Here is a 21907-nt window from a genome sequence, read left to right as displayed (position 1 = left end):
ACATCAAGCGTATGGAAAAGATTGAGTATTTCTGTTACTTTTCGTACACTGTCACATTCGCCCAGGTGTTATATAACGCGAGTGGTTGAACGCAGAAATCCGAAAAAGATGTTTCGTGGCCCGCTTGACCTTTTCTGGCAATCGTGCACAGCAGCCTGTCAGTGCGTTCGTGGAGGACACAGTCTCGCAGCAGTGTTATTCTCTGTTCAGTGTGCGTCTGCGTCTTCCGCCCAGCGATGAGCTGAAACTTCAACGACTACTGCGTTTACGCCTGCTTTACACTTCTCTCAATGAGGTTGCCTCGTTAGGCTTTATTATCACGTTAGAGGAAGCTATGCTGAACGAGATGGCAAGTCATACGCATTTTATATATATATATATATATATATATATATATATATATATATATATATATATATATATATATATATATATATATATATATATATATATATATAGAGAGAGAGAGAGAGAGAGAGAGAAGCACTGATCTCCACCAGAGGTGGGCAACCTCATGAGGTTGACGTCAACCTCAAAATGACCTCAACCTCACGTCGTGAGGTGAGGTTGAGGTGAGGTCGGCGACGGCTCGAAATTTTGTGAGTGAGGTCAGCAAATCAGACCTCAACCTCACGCGTGAGTTTGAGGATAGTGCGGTCGTCATACAGTGAGGTCGAAATTTTGAGGTCGAGACTTTTTGCAGTTGCCATGTCTTACTCCGACGAGTGCCGCTTCCGAAGCTGAGTTACAGCGCATCACCGGTGTTCATGCAATGACGCTTGGTGTTCGGTTTCCCCTTTTTGTACAACCGGATGCCACAGTTCCCTCTTATATCTTCGGTGCTGCGCCTTAATGTCCGATCAGTCCGAGCCTACAGGAAGACGTACCCATCTGGTCTTCCCGGAAGGAGTGTTACTGTCACAGCACGCCACTGTCCCTCCCCAAACTTCCGGGACATGCCGCTAAACTTCCGGTGGCTTCACTTGCGCCCACTTCAGATAGTGGGAATGCGGCATCCAGCCACCTAGTGGAGATCAATGGAGCGAAGTATACGCTTCGTTTAAGGAAACATTTTTATTTTACTCGACGTTTCGATTGGAGGACCGATCTTTCTGATTTCCGGGGAACTGCTGTTTTCTGCTTCTCTGTTTCCTTGTTTCTTTACATCCTCCCGCCCAAAATGAGTATAAACTCATTTTATGTTCGTTTCTAATGGATAGAGGAGCTGTACCGGTCGTCTTATGATGACCCCGGATGGCATCTTGACGGTGCATGATCCGATATGTCCATCTAGCCCCTTAAAGACCTCCACAACGCGAGCAGTCTGCCACATATGCCTCGGCGCATTTTCTTTGTGCACAATCACCAAGTCGTCCACGGCTATGACACTCGCAGGGCTTGAAGAGGCGAAGTGGGCTGACCGTAACTAAAGGATGTACCCCTTCAACCATCGCTTCCAAAATGAATTCATTATAGTTTGCCGGTGTTTCCATCTCGACCTATGTCTGTTGCAGTGGCCGAAGGACTGGACGCTGTCCTTGCTTCGGGCGAAGCGATCAGCCGTTTGCCCGTGATGAGATGGGAAGGCGTCAGGACCGATGGTTCCCTTGGGTACTCTTTCTGCATGCCCAGCTTCCATGTAACTTCTAATAGCCGAGTGGTACTGAGGACCGATCTTTCTGAAAAAGGTCGGCCCTCCGATCGAAATGTCGAGTAAAATGAAAATGTTTCTTTAAACGAAGCGTATACTTCGCTCTTTTTATGTTAAGCAGTCAAGTACGTCATGTATTCGCAACTATATATATATATATATATATATATATATATATATATATATATATATATATATATATATATATATATATATATATATATATATATATATATATATATATATATATATATATATATATATATATATATATATATATATATATATATATACAGCGCAGAGCAAAGATGTAAATACAAGGGCAATACTTCTTCCGCTGCCAAGACCCGACGACAACAGCAACAACAAAATAGAGGAAGCGCCATTATCCTAACTCACTTAGATCCCCTTCGAGCGCGCCCTAAACTGACCTTACACAGTTTGTACCTCGCTTATTCCGACTTCAAGCGCCGTCCATCTCAGCACCCGCAACTGGCAGTGCTCTTCGGCATATCCACGAGTTCAGTGTATTCGGAGGAGCGGTCCAGCGAAGAGTAATAAAAGCGGCAAACAGCCAAGAAGGCCCCGCGCGTGTACGAAAGTGATTTAGGCGCTCGGGGAGGCGCGTGCCGGCTCGGCCCATGCAGGCGACGACGCCCTTCGGTATCTGCCAGACCCGTCGCCGCCGCCACCGCCGCCGCTGGCGCTGCTGCTGCATCGCTTGGGAATCGCGGCACGCGCCCCGGACAGGCACGGCGCGTGCGCGAGCAGCGCGTCTCGAGTGGCTCCATGAATAAAATGGGCGCCTGACACGGACCACACAGCAGTTCGCCTCTTTGGAGTCCCGCCGCTCGCGCAGCGGCTCAGCGTGGGGGCGGCGGCAAGCGGCTCTGGGTCGCCTCTGCGGCCGGAGTCAGAGGTCGAGAAGGAAGAAGAAAAAAAGTGTATCGTGCGGGCCGAGAGGAATTGCTTCACTTCATCTTGCGGAGAGCGCGCGGCGTGCGCTGCTCCGCTATAGCGGTTAAAAAGGAGATAAAAGGCGCGAGAACGAGTGCGCGTGAAGAGAAGCGCGTGTCTATGTAGGCGGCGCCAGAGGGGGGCGCGACAATCGTAAAGTGGCGGAAGAAACAAAGTATGGCTGCATGCTAAACAGGGCGCCTTTTAAAAGCTCGTCCTCCTCCTCTCTTCGCCAAGGCAACTCAGTTTGCCGGAGGATTATCCGCTTCGGATGTGGGCATCGTTGTTTCGGGAACGCCTTTTACGATCAGTGCTTGGAGCTTTCTAAGTGTGTCTGCGTTTGCGTGAGGGGCGAACTGGACCGAAAGGGAATAAAGATGAATCGCATAATTCGCAGGGTCGTTTTGCGCGCCCGGATGGGCTTCGTTTTTTTATTTACGCAAGTTAACGTAATGTCGTACGGGGAAGAGTAACACATACAAAGGGCCATGAAATAAAAATAGATTATCTTCTCCGTTCATCGCATTTGCGTGTAGATTTTCTAGCTGCTTCGTAACGTCACCGGGTGCCGTAAAAGCTTTGCACGTTCGAATAAGATTGTATTCGTTTCCGCTTTTCCGTTCAATGAAAGGCAAGAAACTCTGTGGTTTCACACAGGGCTCGTTTCTTTTCTGTTTCTTTGTTTGACTGTCGGCCACGGACGATTTCATAACTCAGATCTGTGCCCAGACGCATAGTGAACCTGTCCTTGTAATCATCGTCATCATCGTCGTCATCATCATCGCCATCAGCCTATTCTGTGCCAGCTGGGACAGCCATACGCGCGGCACCTGTTAGGAAGGAAAGAATTATAGTTATCCTAAAACGAGTGGGCCATTGTGGGACCTTATCTCGCTCACAACCTGTGAAAAATCGAGGGCGACAAAATACCGACCAGAATGAATAACTAAATACCCGGTAGGATTCAGTGACCTCGGCACTGACATGCAGAAGCCGACAGCTTCTACAAGCGGCTAGCCTCGGTGAAATTAACGGATTTAGTGTCAGCCACGCAGGGATTTCGCTTTGTAACTTAAGAAACTTTCCTCTCCGCGTCCTAATAAAGTAAAAAAAACGACCTGTCGCGGCTTTCGTGGTCAACCAAAATCATTTATAAACGGAAGCGGCGCATTTCAGTAGAGGCGAAAACACAAAGAGAAAGAAAACAGCATGCGCGTAGAAAAAAAAAAGGACAACTAGTTCTGGCGCTGCACGCAGCCTGCGTAATTTACTCCACTTATGGAAATGCCGACGTGCGGCCCATTCGTCAGTGAGACAGCCGGCGGAACACGAGGCCGTGTTTACAAATATCTCCGGCTGAAACCGGCGCCGCTCGCTGTCTGCGCGCCAGCTCCGTTTCATGTCAGCGTCGATTGCTGACCGGGAGCCAAGAAAAAAAGAAAACCGGGGGACATTACTGACAACGAAACAGAAACAACAAAAAGCAAGAAGCGTTAAACCGGTCCGCGACCGCAAAATGCACTTAGCGAGCCGTTCCTGCGTATATATACACGGCCGCCCCCATAAGTCTTAAGGCTGCCTTTTAATCATGCGACAGCGGCGCATTGATAGCTGCGTACGTATGCGAGCGGATACGGAGAGCGCGGCTTGCGCGCCTTAGAAAGGGCGCGCACTCGATTGGAACCCCCGGATTCTTGACTCTAAGAAAGAAAAAAAGAGTGGAGATAATACTGAAGGAAAGAAAAAAAAAAGGAATCGAGATTTAAGACGCCAGACTCTTCCGGCTTGTTTAGCTGAGAAGAAAAGAGAAGATGAAAGAGGCAGACGGAAAAAGAAAAAAAATATTTGAAAGAAATGGAGCAACTGCAACGGGAGGTATTTGTCGAGGGTTTTATCTCTGGGAGTGCCAGAGAATGGGCCGAACAGAGACGCCACGACGGCGCCGTGGCAGTGTTGCGGGATAAACAAGCAAAGGAAATCAGGAGATAGAAACAAAAGGAGTGCTCGGTCTCGTCGCCGCTGTGGACACTGGGCGGATCAGGCAATGCCAGTTCGCTTCCACTCGCAAAGAGCGCGCCAAGGACGCAGGCATTGCAAGGAAAGGTAGAGAGGGGAAAAAAATACGGGGAAGTTGGCACTTATAGGCGCCAACATCTCTGACATCCGCGCTGACTAATAAGGAGCAAGAAGGAATGCGAAACTATATCAGGCCCACAAGGTTGGCCTCAGGGGAAGAAAACCTTGCAGGAGTGCCCAACGCCCACTCCCTTTAAAGAGCTGCAGCGCGTTGGTTGGAATCGCTGTGGCTTCCTGGGGCGTGGACGAGAAATCGTGCCCAGTTCTTGTTATGGTTTTGCGAAAGCAGAGCACTAACCAGAGTTTTGGCGCTTAACATATCGGCCGTTCAGTCTTTGAGTTAGGCCTCGCGCAAACGCTCTCGCCCTATGCGCTGTGCGCTGTATTGAGCCTACTAGAATCCGCTGTACGTGGCACCTCCGCAAGAACAGGGTTGCGTGAATAAGACTGCTGGAACTGGGAAATGATGTACCCAACGGAAAAAAAAAAATACGCTTCACGAGCAAAAGTCAACGACACAAACCACATTCGCAACTTGCACGTACAGTGTCGCCGCCACGCGGCCGCCTCCGGTAACACAACTAGAGGTGACATCGGCGAACGGCGTACGACTTCGTCCGGCGTCTACCACCCAACTTCTGTACTGTCAGTTGAGTCGCGCAGGAACTTTGCCGCATTATTGCATTTTGGTTTGTGTTTTGCACACAGCCAGAGCAACAAGTTCATATAATGTCCATGTGTGCGTGTAAAGCATACAATATGGGCATAAATGTTAAAAGCAATCGCATTCTCTGTCAGCCACAGTACACTAACTGTGCGGTCAAAGTCGAGATAAACGTGCATACCTTCCCTCTAGATTATAAGCCCCTCATGTAAAGCCCTCAAGGGCCCTTGAGGTATCTATAATAAATAATAAATAAGGAGTGGATAACCGTGTTAATTAAAATCCCGAGGTCGGCAAGTCGTTACGGTCGCCACTCATCATGAACATTCAAAGCAGCACCGTAAAACGGGGACGAGGAAGAAGCGTACGAACGGCAGAGCTAGCGCTGTAGTGTCGATTCTGTGCTTCTGCGTCGTCTTCGTTTTTTCGCGCTGTTGTAAGTTTTCAACCTATAATAAAGGTTCGCACTGAAAAACCCATGACCTAGAAATGCTATACGACGATTTTCAGAACGCATTTCTGCCCCACCACGTGGAGACTCCCAATGGAAACCTGTGCCGTGTTGTCTGGCGGCGGCACAAAGCAGCCGAGGGTCTCGCGATCATGAGGGTCTCGCGATGTATGGCATGAATTGTTGCATCGTTGGATGCTCAGGCACTTATGCAAAGTGCCCTCCAAGCATACAATTCTTCCATTTCTGAACACGACCATGCTTCCAAGACCAGTTGATTGGTTGTGCGTAGCGCACAAGTACGCATGTCTTACAGCGATATCCACCTCTGTGTTACTCGGGAGGCGTTGAACGGCTAATTTTTTTTTATAAAGTATATTGCTAGTAGTCCGAACTGCCACGTAGTTTTTCAGCACTGTTTATGTAGTCCTGGTTCTTTACTTTTGTCTGTTCTTAAATACGAGTTTAGTCCTTGTGTATAAAGGGAAGCATTCTTTGTCACGAGTGTTGGAGTCATAAACGTCGCTAGCCCCCACACGACACACCAACAACAGAAATAAAAAAATTAAAATACCACTCCTCCACTACCTTCAATACCCCCCTCTCCCAATACCCAATAGAAATTTAGAGCCCCCCCCCCCCACACACACACACACACATTTCAATTCCTGGAGTAACCCCCCGCCGCGTTGGCTCAGTGGTTAGGGCGCGCGGCTACTGATCCGGAGTTCCCGGGTACGAACCCGACCGCGGCGGCTGCGTTTTTATGGAGGCGAAACGCTAAGGCGCCCGTGTGCTGTGCGATGTCAGCGCACGTTAAAGATCCCCAGGTGGTCGACATTATTCCGGAGCCCTCCACTACGGCACCTCTTTCTTCCTTTCTTCTTTCACTCCCTCCTTTATCCCTTCCCTTACGGCGCGGTTTAGGTGTCCGCCGATATGTGAGACAGATATTGCGTCATTTCCTTTCCCCGACAGCCAATTCAATTCATTATTTTTTGATAGCTTAAGCCGTGCCCAACCTTCTTACGGGATACAGCTCAATTTTCCTGGGCTGTTGCGGACCTGGCGTCGCAACTCAAGCTAGTTACCCGCTCATATTATAAATAAACCAAGCTCTCTTATGCGTGAGCTACCCTTGAACCTGACGTCATGTATTTTCAGCATTGTTAGCCTGTTGAACTGTTCAACCTGCACCGATGTCAATTCGAACCCCTTTGCCGTGGGGTAACTTTTGTGCTGGGCACAAACTACCCTTCAAAAATCACTGTTTTGTGCGTTTGCAACCGGCAGATAGACCATTAACTCTTTCAATCCCTTGTATTTGCTAGCATTCCTCGAGAGAAAAAAAAAAAAAAAGACCCTCTCGTTTTCTCTGTTAACCTTTCTCTTCCTGCGCTCACCAAGTAACTGTGCTATTTCTTTGCTGGCTCTTATTATGGCCATTACACTATCATAGCTATTAAAATCACTAGTACAACACTGGTAATCACCGCTATCAGTAGGAAGAGCCCTGGGGGCATTTACTACGATCAAGACTGCGAAATGTTTTGAAAGTGTTACGCAGGCGTTTCTATCCGATGTGCACGCCGATCATGCGGCATATAGTGCTGAGTTTCAGGTGTCCAACGATATACGGGACAGATACTGCGCCATTTCCTTTCCCCAGAAACCAATTATTATTATTATTATTAAACCCCCTGTCGCGGAGAAAATGCGCACTGCGCAGATCGTCATTGCTACTTTGTATTCTTTTTTTGTTGTTGCGCTCATAGCACGATTCTTTGTGCTTTGCTTGTCTAGGCAGCCAGATGGGACGGCGTGTACGTGCTCTGAACTGAGGCGGATACCGAGGCCCAGCTGCGAGCTCGACACACGCGTACTATTTGCGTGAATGCACACAGCCACATCTCGAAATGCTCGCATCCGCGAATACCTGTGGACCGGATAAAAGCTGGAAGTTTTCTCCGTACCCGCGTTTGCTCTCCGCAAACGTGTCGAGCGTTTCGGCGCTGTCTTTGCTCGCGCGATTAGAAACGCACCTACCGCTGCACGCTGCCAATTAACAGCTGAACGTTTTGCATAGTAGACCAGCCACACCCGCGGTGAGCGGTTTCTATAGCACCTGCGAAGTCTGCACACAGGGGGCTTTTACGGTGACCTAAGACACCGTGCATATATTAGCGCCACAGCGCGCATGACCTGCATTGTGAGCTTACTCGCCTAACACACATTCGCACTAACAGCAGGCTCAGAGCAGCACAACACAATGCTACAGCGCGGCTGCCGGATTATCTCTCGAGCAGCCATATTGGGTTTCCTGTGGGGCCCCTTATAGCCAGCGAAAGTATAGAATAGCGTTTAGTGGAGTGACTTTCCGCGCTGCAATGCGGTAAGGCGCAGGCAGGACACAGGGGTGCCGCAAACATGTACATAATGTTCTTTCGCGTTGTGCTCTGCTCCGGGTTTCTAAGCAGGCTCCGCCTCCTGAAATGCGCAGTTGACAAGGCTGCTGAGCTGATTCAAGCCAGTGAATTCACGCGGGTGTACAAACACACGCTGGTAAGTCTGCGTAGTGAGTCGGTTTGAGAACGCACGAATGCAATGGTGAAAGTGGAGCGGTTTTAGGCGGAGCAATAAAGAAGACAGGATTAGGGGTAAAAAAAGAAACAAGCAGGGGAAAGAAGACACAACGGTGCATAGTGAAACAACGAATAGCTGAACGTGTACAGAACGCCCTGGGGAGTCGGACCACGAAGATTATGCACAGAAGGCGTCCACAGTTTAAATCACAGCATCATAGTTCCAGAAACTGCGACAGTGACGGGCCTTATATTCCGAGGAAGTTCTTCACAGACATGAACACACGGTGAGGCGGTTGCGACTACGGCGGAAACGCCTACTGAAAAAAAAAAAGTGTTCCTTCCTAGCTGTAAGACATAGTCGCGCAAAAGGCGAACACGGTTACAAGGCGCTAATATGTCTTACCTGAATATGCACCTACACGCCCAGCGACAAGTGCTGCGCTTTGCGGGGGCCGTATACTTATTTTATAAGCGGACCGTTTTCCGTTCTTCATTTCGCGTAGCCATTCGGTCCTCCGTGAATGGCCACTCAGATATACCAGCGGCTTTCAAGTGTCTGTGGCAAGCGACCCGGCCACTGGGCGGCTGGCAACCGGTCCTCCACTGCCTTAAATTGGATGCAATATGCAGCCAATGGTGAGATGCATCGCAGCGCTCTATCAACTACCGGCTGCCATTGGCTGCGATATGCAGCCAATGGTGAGATCCGGACTCCAACCACCCAATGGCCGGGTCGCTTGCCACAGACGCTTGAATGCCGCGGGCTTATCTGAGTGACCGCTGACTGCTGACCGAATGGACGCGAAATGGACAACGGGAAATGGACAGCTCGTAGAATACGGCCCCTGATTTTCCTTTATCGCAACCTTCCTGGACGGTGAACTTTTTTTTCTAACTTCGGCACAGCAGTGATAACTGGAAGGCTCCTCCCCCCTTTCCGCTCATCCCACCCGTGGGGCGTTAACGCGAGCTACAACGCAGCGTCGCTCGCAATAAATTTGGCAGGGAATGCCAGAGGAGGACCACCCTGGATCCCCGCAACTACTCGTCTTCGGAGCGAGAGGGAGCGGTATGTGGGTTCCCCCAGAACAAGGAGGAGCAAGGCGACAAGAAAACCGTGTCCGCACGCAGGGCTGAGGCGAAGACAAATGGTAACCACTGCGTACACGCACGACCTGCACTGGCTCGCGCGAGAGCATTTGTTTCAAAACCGCGCAGTACCGCTAGTCAGACTCGAAGCGAGTATATAACATGTAGCTACAGGCGGTCCCTCGGTCTCGCTCAACACGCCAGGCGTCGGCGCATCGACAAGAACGATGAATCTTCAGAGACAGACTGCGCGCCGACGAGCGTGTGACTATACAGGTAGTATACATACATGAGTGCGACCGTACATCCCCATCCCCACCTCCTTTGCGCCCACATATTCACGAAGGCAAATGAAGGCGGTGCGATTTCTCGGGGCTCGGCCGCGTTGACCTTGCGTGTCTGGCGATGCTGGCTACTCGAACCGAGATCGAGTAGGTTAACGGAATGCATATGCCCTCTCAGCATGCAGTCAGACACAGCTAGTCTGTGTAGACTGGCGCCCCGTAGACTAGCGTAGTTGACGCGCGCGCTTTGCTTGTGCGCTGCTGCTGGCTACGAAACGGGACGGTCAGCTGAACCCCTATATAAGTGCTCTAGCATTAGCCTAACACGATTGCACGAATGCCTGCATTACTACCAGGCTTGTCGCTCCCGAAGGCGCTGTATTCATATACCCTGTAGCAACCGAAAGATTTCCGGCAGAAGGAAGACAAGCAGCCTTTTGCGATTGCTGCATAAAGAACAAAAAAAAAAAAGAACTTGCCCGCGCCACCCCGCTGGATCATTAGCGATATCCGTGGGCTGTTCCGGTCACCCTAACCAGTGAGCGAGCACAAGTCCGGGTTGCGTGGATTTTGCGCGGGATCAGTGTTGTAGTCAGTCAGATTGGCTGCCAACTTGCTACCCTTCAGGTTAGGGGTACAGCAAGGCCCCTAACCTTTTAGAGAACTGCTTGAGGCTATGTTCTGCTCACAAGGGCTCAAATTAAAAACGGTTTCTTCTGCCCGCAAGTGACGCACTTCCTCATATCGATAGGTATTCTTAATGCATAATTAACAGGCATGTTTGGCACGTATTCAAAGGGAGCGGGGTGATACCCCCCTCCCTTCTTTGAATACAAGAAATTATCCCAGGTCCTTCCCTAAAGATAACCCTGGCCACGTGCTTGCTGCATGGGTTTCAGTTGCACATTTAACGAAGAGGATTAGCCGCAGCACATCCCACGCTTTGGTATTCGTGCAGCTCAGCCCTGTTTGCCGCATTCGCCGTTACTTGGTACCTCAAACTACGCTGAAGGCCACATTCGCTGGCTATTTTGCAGTGTTTGCGGGTCTAACCACGCAGTTTACCTTTTGCGAAGAACTGCACGTGCGCGACTAGTACAGTTTTGTCATCTCTGGAAATCCTCACACTGTCCTGCTACATGACTTTCTGGCTAATTAGCCGCCGTTCGCGGGATGCGACATTACTACAGTTGAAACTTGTTAAAACAGAGCGAAGGGGCTCGGAGATTACTTCGTTATAGCCGTAGCTTCGTTATAGCCGGTGTTGGCCGAGCTTCCAAGGGGAATAACAATCCATCCGTTATATCCAGTATTTGGTTATAAACCCTTTCGTTACAACGAGGTTTGACTGTATTTCGGTGCATGGCACCTATTTCTTTGGCAACAATTTTCGGTTGCCAAAGAAATCGGCTTTCCTTTTAATCTCTCGACCAGGCAGCAAGAAAACATTGTATCGCATCGCTTTTAGCACCAATAACTCACAAACTTCCCAATTTGGCACGCGACGCTATATGCAACGCTCGCGGGGGCATCCCTAACAATCCAGCGGGAATGCTTCGACGAATTATGCTCGCAGTCTCCGCGAAAACCGCCGAGGCGAATCAGAGGGGAGACTGCAGACACGCAGGCCCACGCGCACCGAGGCCCCGCCACCGCTGCTGCTACGGCGGACAGAGACGCATGGGTCGGGTAATTGGAAATACGCCGAGCGCCATCCATCAGCGGGGATATCGGGTGCAGAGGAAGATCTCCTTGCGCCTGCAGCTTGACCGCGCCGCTGCGGGACACGACGCCAGCGACCCCCGGCAGTCGTGATTTCTTTAATTCACGGAATCGGCCGATGACCAGCGGCATCGAAGGCTGCGACCACCGGATCTGCTACGTGCTAATGAGGTCACCGAAGGTCACATTCTCTCTGCCTCGCCTCCCCCTCCCCCCCCCCCCCCCTTCCTCCCCGCACTACTATACATATATGTCTACTATACTCCGCCCGAATGCGCGGCAGAGGTGCCAATAATGTGCTCCGCGGGTCCTGGAAAGGCAAGTCGGCCCCTTGGGCCACCTTCGCGCCACCTCCGTTATGAGTTAGTGCATGCGGGGGGGCGGCTGCGGTGTCCGTTTGATGTTCCTCTGACTCCTCCGGGTCGCCAATATGGAATGGTTTAACTCGCACACATCCCCTTTTCTGTTTTTATTATGCGGCAGAGGAAAAAAAGAAATAAGTGGTGGACAAGTATTTCTGCGTCGTGATCTCCGAGGTTTATGAATTGCGCGTGCAGCGGAGAATAAAGTTGTTTCGGGGATTCGGGAGCGAGCAGGGCTGCCAAGACGCCACCTAGCTTTCCGCGTGTTGTGACTGCATTTAAGTACCCCGGTACTAACATATTTTCTGCGAATGTACCCTACAGGCGTGCTAGCCCTTACAAAAATTTCTGTAGGCAGTCATAGACTGTCCATAGACTGTCCATCGACTTCTGTCTATAAAGTCTATAGACTGTCTACGGACAAATGCTAGAGAATAGTCTATAGGCAATACAAATCCTACAGACAGTCTATAGACAATCTATGAATTTATGGCTATACACTTTTAGTGAACTTTTGACTATAGACAGCGTATAGACTATGAATAGACAAAAGAAATATCTATAGGATGGCGATAGAATCTATAAGACTATCTATAGACTATTTTTATAAGGGTATGCCACATGCCAGACGTTTAGGAAAATGCATTACACTGAAGGCCTCTGACACAGACAGTACAATTCAATATATATTCTGAATACTTGAGCTGTTACTATACAAGAAAATTTGCTGTGTGACAAATAAATGCGTCGCTCTGCAACAAGGTGTTTAATCAGCGTTACTGCATCGCTTTACCGGCGACTTTTCCCAGCTTCCCTGGACGTTATTGCAAACGACCGGTTAAACACCTGCGAACAAAACTGAGCCCGAGTGAGCCACAACACCAGTTTTCACATCGTACCGGACTTGCCACTTCCTTCGAAAGCTCTTCTGGCAGCTTTTGCGCCGTGAGTCTTGGGCAAGGCCCGTCGAAACGAAAAAAGTACAAACAATGGCGCAACGCGTTCGCCGCGGACTGGGCCATTTTCCACAGAGACGGCAAACGCGAAGAACCGCCACTCTTTGACAAAAGCCGGGTTTTGTAACGGGTCTCCAAAGCGCCGCTTCCGTTATCGTTCCCTGCGATACGCCGACGGCAGTGTGCGTGACGAAAGGGCTGCCCAACCGCCGCTTCTTGTGTTTACATGTCAAGGACGCTCAGATAAGTCGTCCGTGGTCTGCGCACGCTATAGGGGACTTGATCAAGAGATCGGACAGGAACAGTTATCTTTCCAACGGACTTCGAAGCACTCACCTGAGCAAGAAGCGCAGAAAAAAAAAGAGGCGCTCTTGCACAGCAAGAGAAAAAGAAGCGGCCGGAAGACTGGCATATACATGAACAGCCGTCGTCCATGGAATACGAGGAATACTTTGCTACGCCAGGACGACATGTTAAGGAAGACGAACCGTTATTTCTTTCCTTCCGCGGGCAGCCGAATCGAGGACAAGCCTGCAGCTACCTGCAGCGGGCCGTATTTTAAAGAAGCCGCTGCTTACGCGGGCAAATAGATTCACGAGAGGAACATAAATTACAGGAAGCCCGACATGAAAGGACGTCCGGTAGCGAGGAAGGGGGGACGGTGCACACCATTCGGGCCGCGCGCGAGGGTCGCTGAATAGCGCCATAAATTGAGACGTCGCACGGTGTGACGCGTCTTCGTGAGGCACAATGAGGAACCAGTGCGGGCCCTATAGAAGGCGAGCCTTATGCGGAGCGAGTTTTGTAGCAGCGTGACCCGAGCGCGACCCGGGCAGCGGTAAAACGCGTCCGTGCCCTACAGAGTCACCGTTGGGCAAGCTCCGCAAACTGGCTAATGAAGCCCCGGTCGCCCAAAGGTGAAAGCGCGGGCGCCAAGCGTTTCACAACAACGAACTCACCCGTCGTCGAAACGCGAGGCGACGTTCGCGGTGCCCTTCGGTTCGCCGTGGCCGCCAGGGGTCAGCGTGACGCAAGCGGAGCTCTGGTATGTCCGGAGCGGCTCTTTGTATTCCGGTTCCAGTTCAATGTCCGTGCTCGCTGGGCGCCCGACCACTTCGTCCCGCCGCTGACTGGAGACGGTAATTGTCCGCTCGCTCAGGATCTCCTTATTGGCAGGCGTCGCGAAGCACGTGTCCACCTCCTCCCGCGTCGCGAAGAAGTCTTGACTGCCACGCGAGTCCAGCAGGCCGTTGCGGATGACGACGGTGGAGCTCGAGCAGTGCTCGCTCGTTTTGACGACTTTCGAGAATGACAGGAGCTCCCGGTGTGGCTGCAGAGGCTCCACGTGTACGCGATGCTCGAAGGCAACGTTGTCGTCTTCGCGGTCATCGGCATCTGCAAAGTGCTCGGGCTCTTCCTCCGGCGAACATTCGCGCTCAAGACGGGATCTTTGCTCCTCGGCGTGACACGTCAGCGGCTCGGACGAGCTGAAGTCAAGCTGTAATAGCTTGTCCAAGGCCATGGCGGCGGCAGCGTGATTTTCCTTTGCAGCTGGCAGGTGTCTGTCAACGTCCATGCCGACTTCTTGGTCAGAGCCTTCTTCTTGTTCTTGGAGGGGCGACAAAGTGTCTGGCCTCGACTCCTGGTCTTCATCCGACGGGAAGCGGTATTCGGTTTCGCCGCAGACGTCTTCGGTCACGTGCGGAGACGAGGACATATCTTGAAAAGACTCGGGTGGCGCGATGGGCGACGGTAAGCCCAGAACGTCGCAGAGAGCGTCCTTGCCGTCGTTAAGAATCCCCGGATCGTCAACAAAGTCAAGGTCTTGCTCGTCGTCGTCGACGCACGTCTCCTCGTGGCCGTCGAGTTCCCGCTCGAGCTGCTCGAAGGGACTCAGCACTTTCTCGAGGTCGAAAGTGTGCGGCGGCCTGTCCAAAGACTGCTGTCGAGTGTGCTCGGAAAAACTAGAGTTGGCGGTGCTCGCCCTCGAGAACTTCTCGATGACGGTAGACACGGAGCTGCCTGTGTCGTCGGACTCGCATTCTAGCACCTTCTTCTCCTCCTCGGCAAAGAGGTCGACGTAGAAGTCCGGCTGCACGGGCCTGTCTCCCTTGTCGCAGCTGCCTCGCTTCCGCATGAGCTCTTCCCAGCCCGGAAGTCTCATGCTCAGTGACATGCCCGGAAACGCGGGTGTCGGCGACGGCTCCTCCGAATCGGAGCAGCTGCACTTTGGCCGTCGCGGAGGCAGCGGCGGCGGAATGGAGGGCCTTCGAAGCGACGGACTGCGCTCGGCGCCCGAGGCGTGCTTCTCGAACAGCTCGACGTGCTGCCGGACGCTCGTTGTGCTGGCTGTTGGCACGGCAATATCGCCCCCTCCGCCGATGGAGGACTTCCTCGGTGGAATCGGCGGCGGAGGATTCTTTCGAGTCCGACCCGACATTTCACTCTGATGTCGCAAGAGGAGCTTGATGCATACCGGAGAGTCGCGAAGCAGCGTGACGCAGTCCAGACGCGTCATCGAGGTGACGGGAGTGTCGCCGATCTCTAGTATCTCGTCGCCTTCCTTGATGGGGGACACCTTCCACTGAGCCCTGGAGGCTGGACTTTCGGGAGTGATGGACTGAATGAACACCCTGGACACGTTGTCGCCGGCAGCGGTCCCTCCTACGAACTTGAGCGCCATGCCCAGCCTCTCGCCGGGAAGGCGGTACACGAGCACTTCCTCGGTAGTGCTCGATGTTTCGTCAACTTCCAGCAGCGTCACGTAATTTTCGTGTTCGGTGTGGCCCGAGGCGCCGCCGACGGAGTCCTCCACGGAGACGACGGTGACGAAGTCCTTCGTGCCGCTAGCCGACGGCTTGAGCAAGACCGGAGGGGGACTCTGTTCGCCATTGTACGTTGGGATAGGGTCGCTTAAGTCGGCGTCGTTGTAAACTTCCATAATGATCACGTTATCGGGCAGCGCTGCCATAGAAAAAGCTAGTGGCCGATTACTCTCCGTGGATGTTCAACATGGCGCTCATGCAGCTGGACGGCGCCAAACCATGTCTCGACTGCCACCCCTGGACCAAACCTGCGAAAAGAAAGAGAAACATTTGTATAAATCTGGCACGCCCAACGTCAACATGCGCCAATATGTGTTGCAAACGCGCCGGCTATAGCACACGCGGAAAAAAAAATCAAATGACGCTCACTCGAATTAGAATCGCAAGGCATGTCTGGATGTCTAAACCTTCTGGCTCAGCGAGAATTTCTCTCACTAGACAAGGAAATAAAAAAATCATAGAACGAAGCGTACTAGGGTGCAACCGAACAACGTCTACGTGTGGCTGAAGCAATCCGTATTGCTCCAAAAAGGTACACTTATATCAAGCAGGTACCATAGGCCACGCACCAAACTTGAATGGTGTGACATGCAAATGGGTTATTATTTTGCAATCTATCGTTCCTGGCGCATTCCTGGTCCTCGCGTATGCTTATAGTGCTATCAACACTGCCATGGATTCTTCCTGGGAACAAGACCTAAAAAGACGGCGCACGCAAACGAAGCTGCTTGGTGCGTTCACGGAGTGATGGATCTCTCGGAGCAACCACCGCATCCCGTGGCTTTCTAATGAGACGTTTCGGTCCGATAGAGATATGCAGGGAGCGACGAGAGCGCGCATCGCGATCGCTGGCCTCGCGTGCGCTTATAGGCAGTGGCATTACGCTAGCTAACCGCGCACCTCTGCGCGCATCGGAACACACACACGCACACACGCGCTCACGTACGCAAACGCAGACGTCTCTGACGCTGCCCAGGTCAGTTCTTGGATCGGCTTCACGCAGCCCTGGATGACACGAGAGCCCGGCTTTCCTTCACCGAGATGGATGGAAAGCGAGCAGGCTAAGGACAGAACCGCGCCTCGACCCAGGGGTCGCTGCCGAACAGCAGAGTTCAGTCTAAACACGAGCGTTGCAAGTCCGGCGCGTGTTCTCTTATAACAGCGCTGGTCTCTAGCCTATACACACGCCAGGCAGTCCTGTAGATGAGGGACCCCCACATAGGTGTGTATATATATACACGCATTCGCCAGAACCGAGAACCGGCAGCACGCGAGCGCTCATACTATGCAGGGCGCAAAGCTTTTGAGGCGCGCGTGCTGCGATGACCTTTGCGCGGCCCGAGTGGTCATCTGGATGCCCGGTGCGTCTTGGTGGAGGGGGAAATGCGCGCGTGCGGCCGACGGTGGAGGAACGGCGCCTCATTGCAGAAACGCGAACCGGCTAAACAAGCCATCCGTGGAGGAGGTAACCGAGTGGTCGCTAATCGAGGCCGAGCCGAGGGGACGTTAAGGCGGAATATACGCGCGCTTGATGGACAAGCCGAGCCGGGTGGGGCGATGGTCTCGCGGTTGACAGCGGCCGACGGGACAGCCGTGTACGGTCGTGGGGACCCGTAATTGGAAACGGCGTGCGCCGCGAGTATAGAGGGCAGGCGTAATCGTTACGGTCCTGAACATGCCGCGCCCCCTTTACTTGCGTATGCATTGCCACTGTGATGGGAGAAGCTTTGGAGGCACGCGACTTGTTCGGTTGTGCCACTCTGGTCTGGTGTCTCCGGACCGAGCGCCACCTCCTCTCGGCAGCAAAGAGTGCTTCCGGTCATTCGAGGCACTCGAAATACAGACCCCAGTAGCCTTGGTCGAAACTCATGATTTCCTACTGAGATGCCTGGTCGGGCACCTCCTAAGTCGCCAGGTATTTAGAGGGTGGTGAGAACTCTCTTCGTCAATCCGAAGTTTTAGAACCACAGGAGTGTCATAGTTGCCTAATACGCCTCAAAAGCAAATATCGTGGCCTAGGAAGTTTTGACCAAGACTGCAGACGTCGTTAACTGGTTCGAATCTTTTTACAATGCATAGTTCCGAGAAAGACTGAACGAAATATGACGAGAACGGTTTTAACCCTGTACGGCATACACTGGCGGATACTGGAGATAAAAGAAACGTTCGTTTGTCAAAAAGTGCTGTTTCTTGTACATTGGGTGGTGCCACCAGGCAGGCAGGTGCGGAAAGTACTATGGACATTATATTAAGTTTATTCGGTGCACATGAAACTTGGGAGATAGTTGGACAGTTTAAGCTAAAAAACTATTTTTAAGCCTTCGTTTCTGGCCATCATTAAGTATTATATCTCAATCAGCCGGTTAACCCCATGTTTATCTGCATGAAGAAAAAATAAGTAAAAAAAGAGGATAATTTATATTTACGTCAGTTCCTCAGATGAATTCACGAAAGGTCGCTGCCGAATGCCGTTGCTATCTGCTGCCGCCATTGAAATGGAAGAATTCTGATCGGGGCTCAGTCCAGCGTGGGTGTTAGGCAATTTTTGTTCGCTATACATCCTTGATTTATATTGGTCCTAAATAAAGGACGCACTTCATGCCAAAGTTGGCCTGACATGGAAAGTGAGGAAAAATACAAAAAACATTTGGACATGTCGTCGTCAAAGCAAATTGAAACCGTTGAAGTGGTTTCCACGGCAATGTGCAGTGCTGCCTAAGGTTGTGAGAATATAAGCAGGAATTCAAGGACATTAAAGGTATCTAATATGTCAGCAAATGCTTCGCGTGAAATTTAATTTAATTTTTCACTTGTAATTACAACCAAATGCTTCACTGACAGTGTGCTAGAGCGTTCAGAGAAGTCAGGCATATTTTTGTTTACCAAGAACTTCGTGGTGTCCATTGATGCCAGAGACCACGGAGTATTCTGAGATAAGCACGCATGCTTGGTGGCACGAGACAACTACATGTACACTAGCAAAAAGCTATTTTGACCATTTCCTTTCCGATGCAACTCAAGGACAAAGAGGCGCATGCCCCTCAAAGGAGACCCTTCAGCCAATGGCATCGACCGATTCTTCTGACGTCACGGTTAATCTCTTTGGGCCTGCTATATAGTGCGAAATCTCAGTGGGTGGCAGATGAAAGGGAATTAACCACGGCTTAATAGCAGGAAGCGGCAGAAAGTTGCGTGGGCGGATGAGTCGGATTAATCCCGGCCTCATGGAAGTCGGTCGACGCCATTCTCTGGAGGGCCTCCTTTCAGGGCCTGCAGATATGATATCTCAAACATGTAGCCCGACTACGCCGGTAAACTCAAAGCTGGCTTGGTGAAAGGAGCGGTGACAGAAGAGGGTGCTACAAATGAACGCGCACCGCCTTACCAGTCTTCCTCGTGCGAACTCCGGCACGCATTCTCAAGAATGCGGGATGGTGGAAAGATACGCTCAAAGGCAAAGGTGTTGAGAGCTAATGGGTTCCAGTCCTTTTCACGTCCAGCACCGTATCGAGCGGCGGCCTTCGGAACAGGGCAGCCACTGCCACCATCAGGCAAGGCCCCCGCCGACAGCAGGAAAGGGCAGGATAAAGCGATGCCCGTGAATTGCGGAAAAAACGACCAACCCTTCTTCTGTGCTGTGGGGCGTGACGCAGTCGCCATCTCCACACACAAAATAATAAATACACAAAAAACGAAGCGCCAGTCGGAGAGAAACACTTTCAGATGCCAATTTTAGCAGCTTCGTATGCACTCGGGAGCGTATACATCACCGGACGGCACCGAAGTCGGCAGCGCCCCAGCAGCCCTCCAGTACGCAGTCGCACCCACGCCCACAGCTTAGCAACGCCAACTGACGCGTGCGCTTGTGAGGAGATGCGTTGAAAAAGGGCAACGAAGGGTGCTTCGGGAGCGCACTGCGCGAGAGTGGACGGCATGCAAGAATTTCCCCGTTCTCTCCGTATCTGCAAGTTTGAAGGAGGAGCGGACATGTTTTGCTCCGGAGATGGTGCGACGCAGGGACCAGGGCAGCCATGCGTCGCTGTTATGAATTTAGAGCAGGAATCTTTAATTTTCTCTAAGCTGCACTATATTTGTTGTTATAGTGCGGCAGTCGCAGAATAAGGCTATAACTCTAAGGCTATAACGGTTATAACTCGCGCAGCGTTACGGGACTAGGTTTACTTCCAATCTTCTCTTTTTCGATAACTCGAAGACGGTGGCACGTGCGCCACCCTTATGAAAATGCTCTACAGACAGTATGTAGACTTCCTATAGGCTCTATTGCATTCATATAGATATTTCTTGTCTATCCATAGTCTATAGACTCACTGTAGACAAAAGTCTAATAAAATTGTATGGCCACACATCTATAGATTATCTATAGACTGTCTATAAGATTTGTATTGCCTATAGACTGTTCTCAGGGGTTTGTCTATCGACAGTCTATAGACATTATGGACAGAAGTCTGTGGACAGTCTGTAGACTGTCTAAATAAATTTTTGTAAGGGCACATGGCAGGTGAGGAAAAGCTTCGGTTGCAAAACAAGAATAAACAAGAAAACGCGCCATGCTTTGGCCACACGACAGCCTGTTCCATTCCCGGAACTCGTAGAAGAGCATAGTAATAACGCCACTCGCTCGCGACTGCGGTTCAATGGTGGACAACGAAACAGAAAAAGGGAAACATAAAGGACCGCGGTGGCATGGCGAGACCTCATCGCGACGTCCTTACGCCTGACCGCCGGAGATTTCGTGCCGCGGCTTCCTCGTTCCATCCAGTGAACGACAAGACAAGAAAAAAAAATGTAGAAACGGACACGTGTATCGCGAGTTACACGCCTTTATACGGCTGACTTCCGTCGAGGAGGAAGAACCCCGTCGGTCCCCAAGGCGAGTGTGCCATTTACTCGCGCTCGCTGACCGCACAAAGAACCCGTTGCATTCTTATGCCTTGGGCTCCCACAGAGTATATACCTCTGCGGCGGCGAATACGTCGCTCACAATAGAAGGCAGGGAGATATGGCCGAAACCACAATGTCGTCGTTATTGTTGTCGTTGACGCCGCCGCCAGCTATTGACTGCGATACTTATTTCCGTCCTTCGATCTCGACGTCATTCTCCGGTCATCTCGCGCCGACAAGTCGCCGGAAGCCGTGACAACGGAGCAGGCGCGTGGCCCGTTCCCGCCTTTGCTCTCCTCTGCGCACTGCTTCGAGATGGGAGGAGCCGGGAGATGCAGTGCACTGTGCGGCAGTGCATGTAAGGGGAGGGAGGTCACGTCGGCGGCGGGGGGAAGAGGCCGAGGGGGGGGGGGGGGGAGGGGGGGAGGGGGGGGGGGGGGGGACGAGCACGCGAGGCAATCAGTCGAAGCGTGCCGAACTCCACCACCAGGGGCGCCGGGCGACGATGAGGAAAGAGCGGCGTCGGCCGCTGGCGATCGGCATCCTCGTCCGCCGGCCAAATTGCTCCGCAATGGCCCGGCACCAAAGCGGAGTACCACGATGACCTTGCGATGACCTTGCCGCGCGCGGGGCCACGGTTTCGTGACGAATGCCCGCAGCGCTGAGCCGGAGGACCGCAGAAGATGCATCAGTTCGGCGTGCGGCCGTGCTCTCCAACCGGCCAACGGGGAGGACCCTGCTCTTGAAGCATGCCGTCTACCCCCCCCCCCCCCCCCCCTTTTACAGCTGCCCTTGCCCCGTCTGTTCGGTCCAGCGGACTCGTGCGCGAACACGATTCTATTTTCTCATCCTGTGCATGTTGTATGTACACTCGGGGCGAGACGGCGGCGGGTGGCACAGATCTGCATTCTCTAATTCGCCCCCCTCCCGGAGCCAGAAAGGGAAGGGTGGCGAGCAGCACAGGGGTGGAGGGACCTGAACTGGAGGACAGAGTTTCGTTGCTCTCTGTGCATCCCTGGAACAAATGGCCGGAAACCGAGATATGGCTAGTGAGGGATGGCGGGGGGTAAATAAAATGAAACTGAAATACAAGGCGACTCTCGGGCCTCCACGAGGCAACGACGCGTGGACGTCGGAGCAAAGAGGGTGGACGCTGGAGAAGAAGACAGAATGGCCCGCCGAACACAACCGCCTGGCGCAGTGGGAGGCAGCGAAGGAAAGAAGAGCACAGGAAAACCTGACGCCATAGGAACGCGTGTCGAGGATGGCAACACTCGCAGGTTTGGCGCGCGTGGATCGGCCGATGGAATCGCGCGGATATCTGTAACAACCGGTTTTTCTTGCGCACGCGCTCGGGAAGTGCGCGTCAGATGCACTGCAGGG

General features: G+C 52.0%; 1 protein-coding gene across 3 annotated transcripts in view; it reads right to left on the bottom strand.

The window, feature by feature from the left end:
- LOC144125610 (uncharacterized) overlaps nt 1–21907 on the bottom strand; it is a 281500-nt gene that overhangs the window by 124278 nt on the left and 135315 nt on the right. For all 3 annotated transcript variants that reach the window (XM_077659139.1, XM_077659140.1, XM_077659138.1), the window contains exon 2: nt 13757–15870. In XM_077659139.1, the coding sequence (XP_077515265.1) occupies nt 13757–15768 (2012 nt within the window). In that variant the 5' untranslated portion in view covers nt 15769–15870. The remainder of the gene's footprint in view (nt 1–13756; nt 15871–21907) is intronic.

This window comes from Amblyomma americanum, chromosome 3, assembly GCF_052857255.1.
Source record: "Amblyomma americanum isolate KBUSLIRL-KWMA chromosome 3, ASM5285725v1, whole genome shotgun sequence".
NCBI classification, from domain to species: Eukaryota; Metazoa; Arthropoda; class Arachnida; order Ixodida; family Ixodidae; genus Amblyomma; species Amblyomma americanum.
This window is presented reverse-complemented; position numbering and strand designations above follow the sequence as displayed.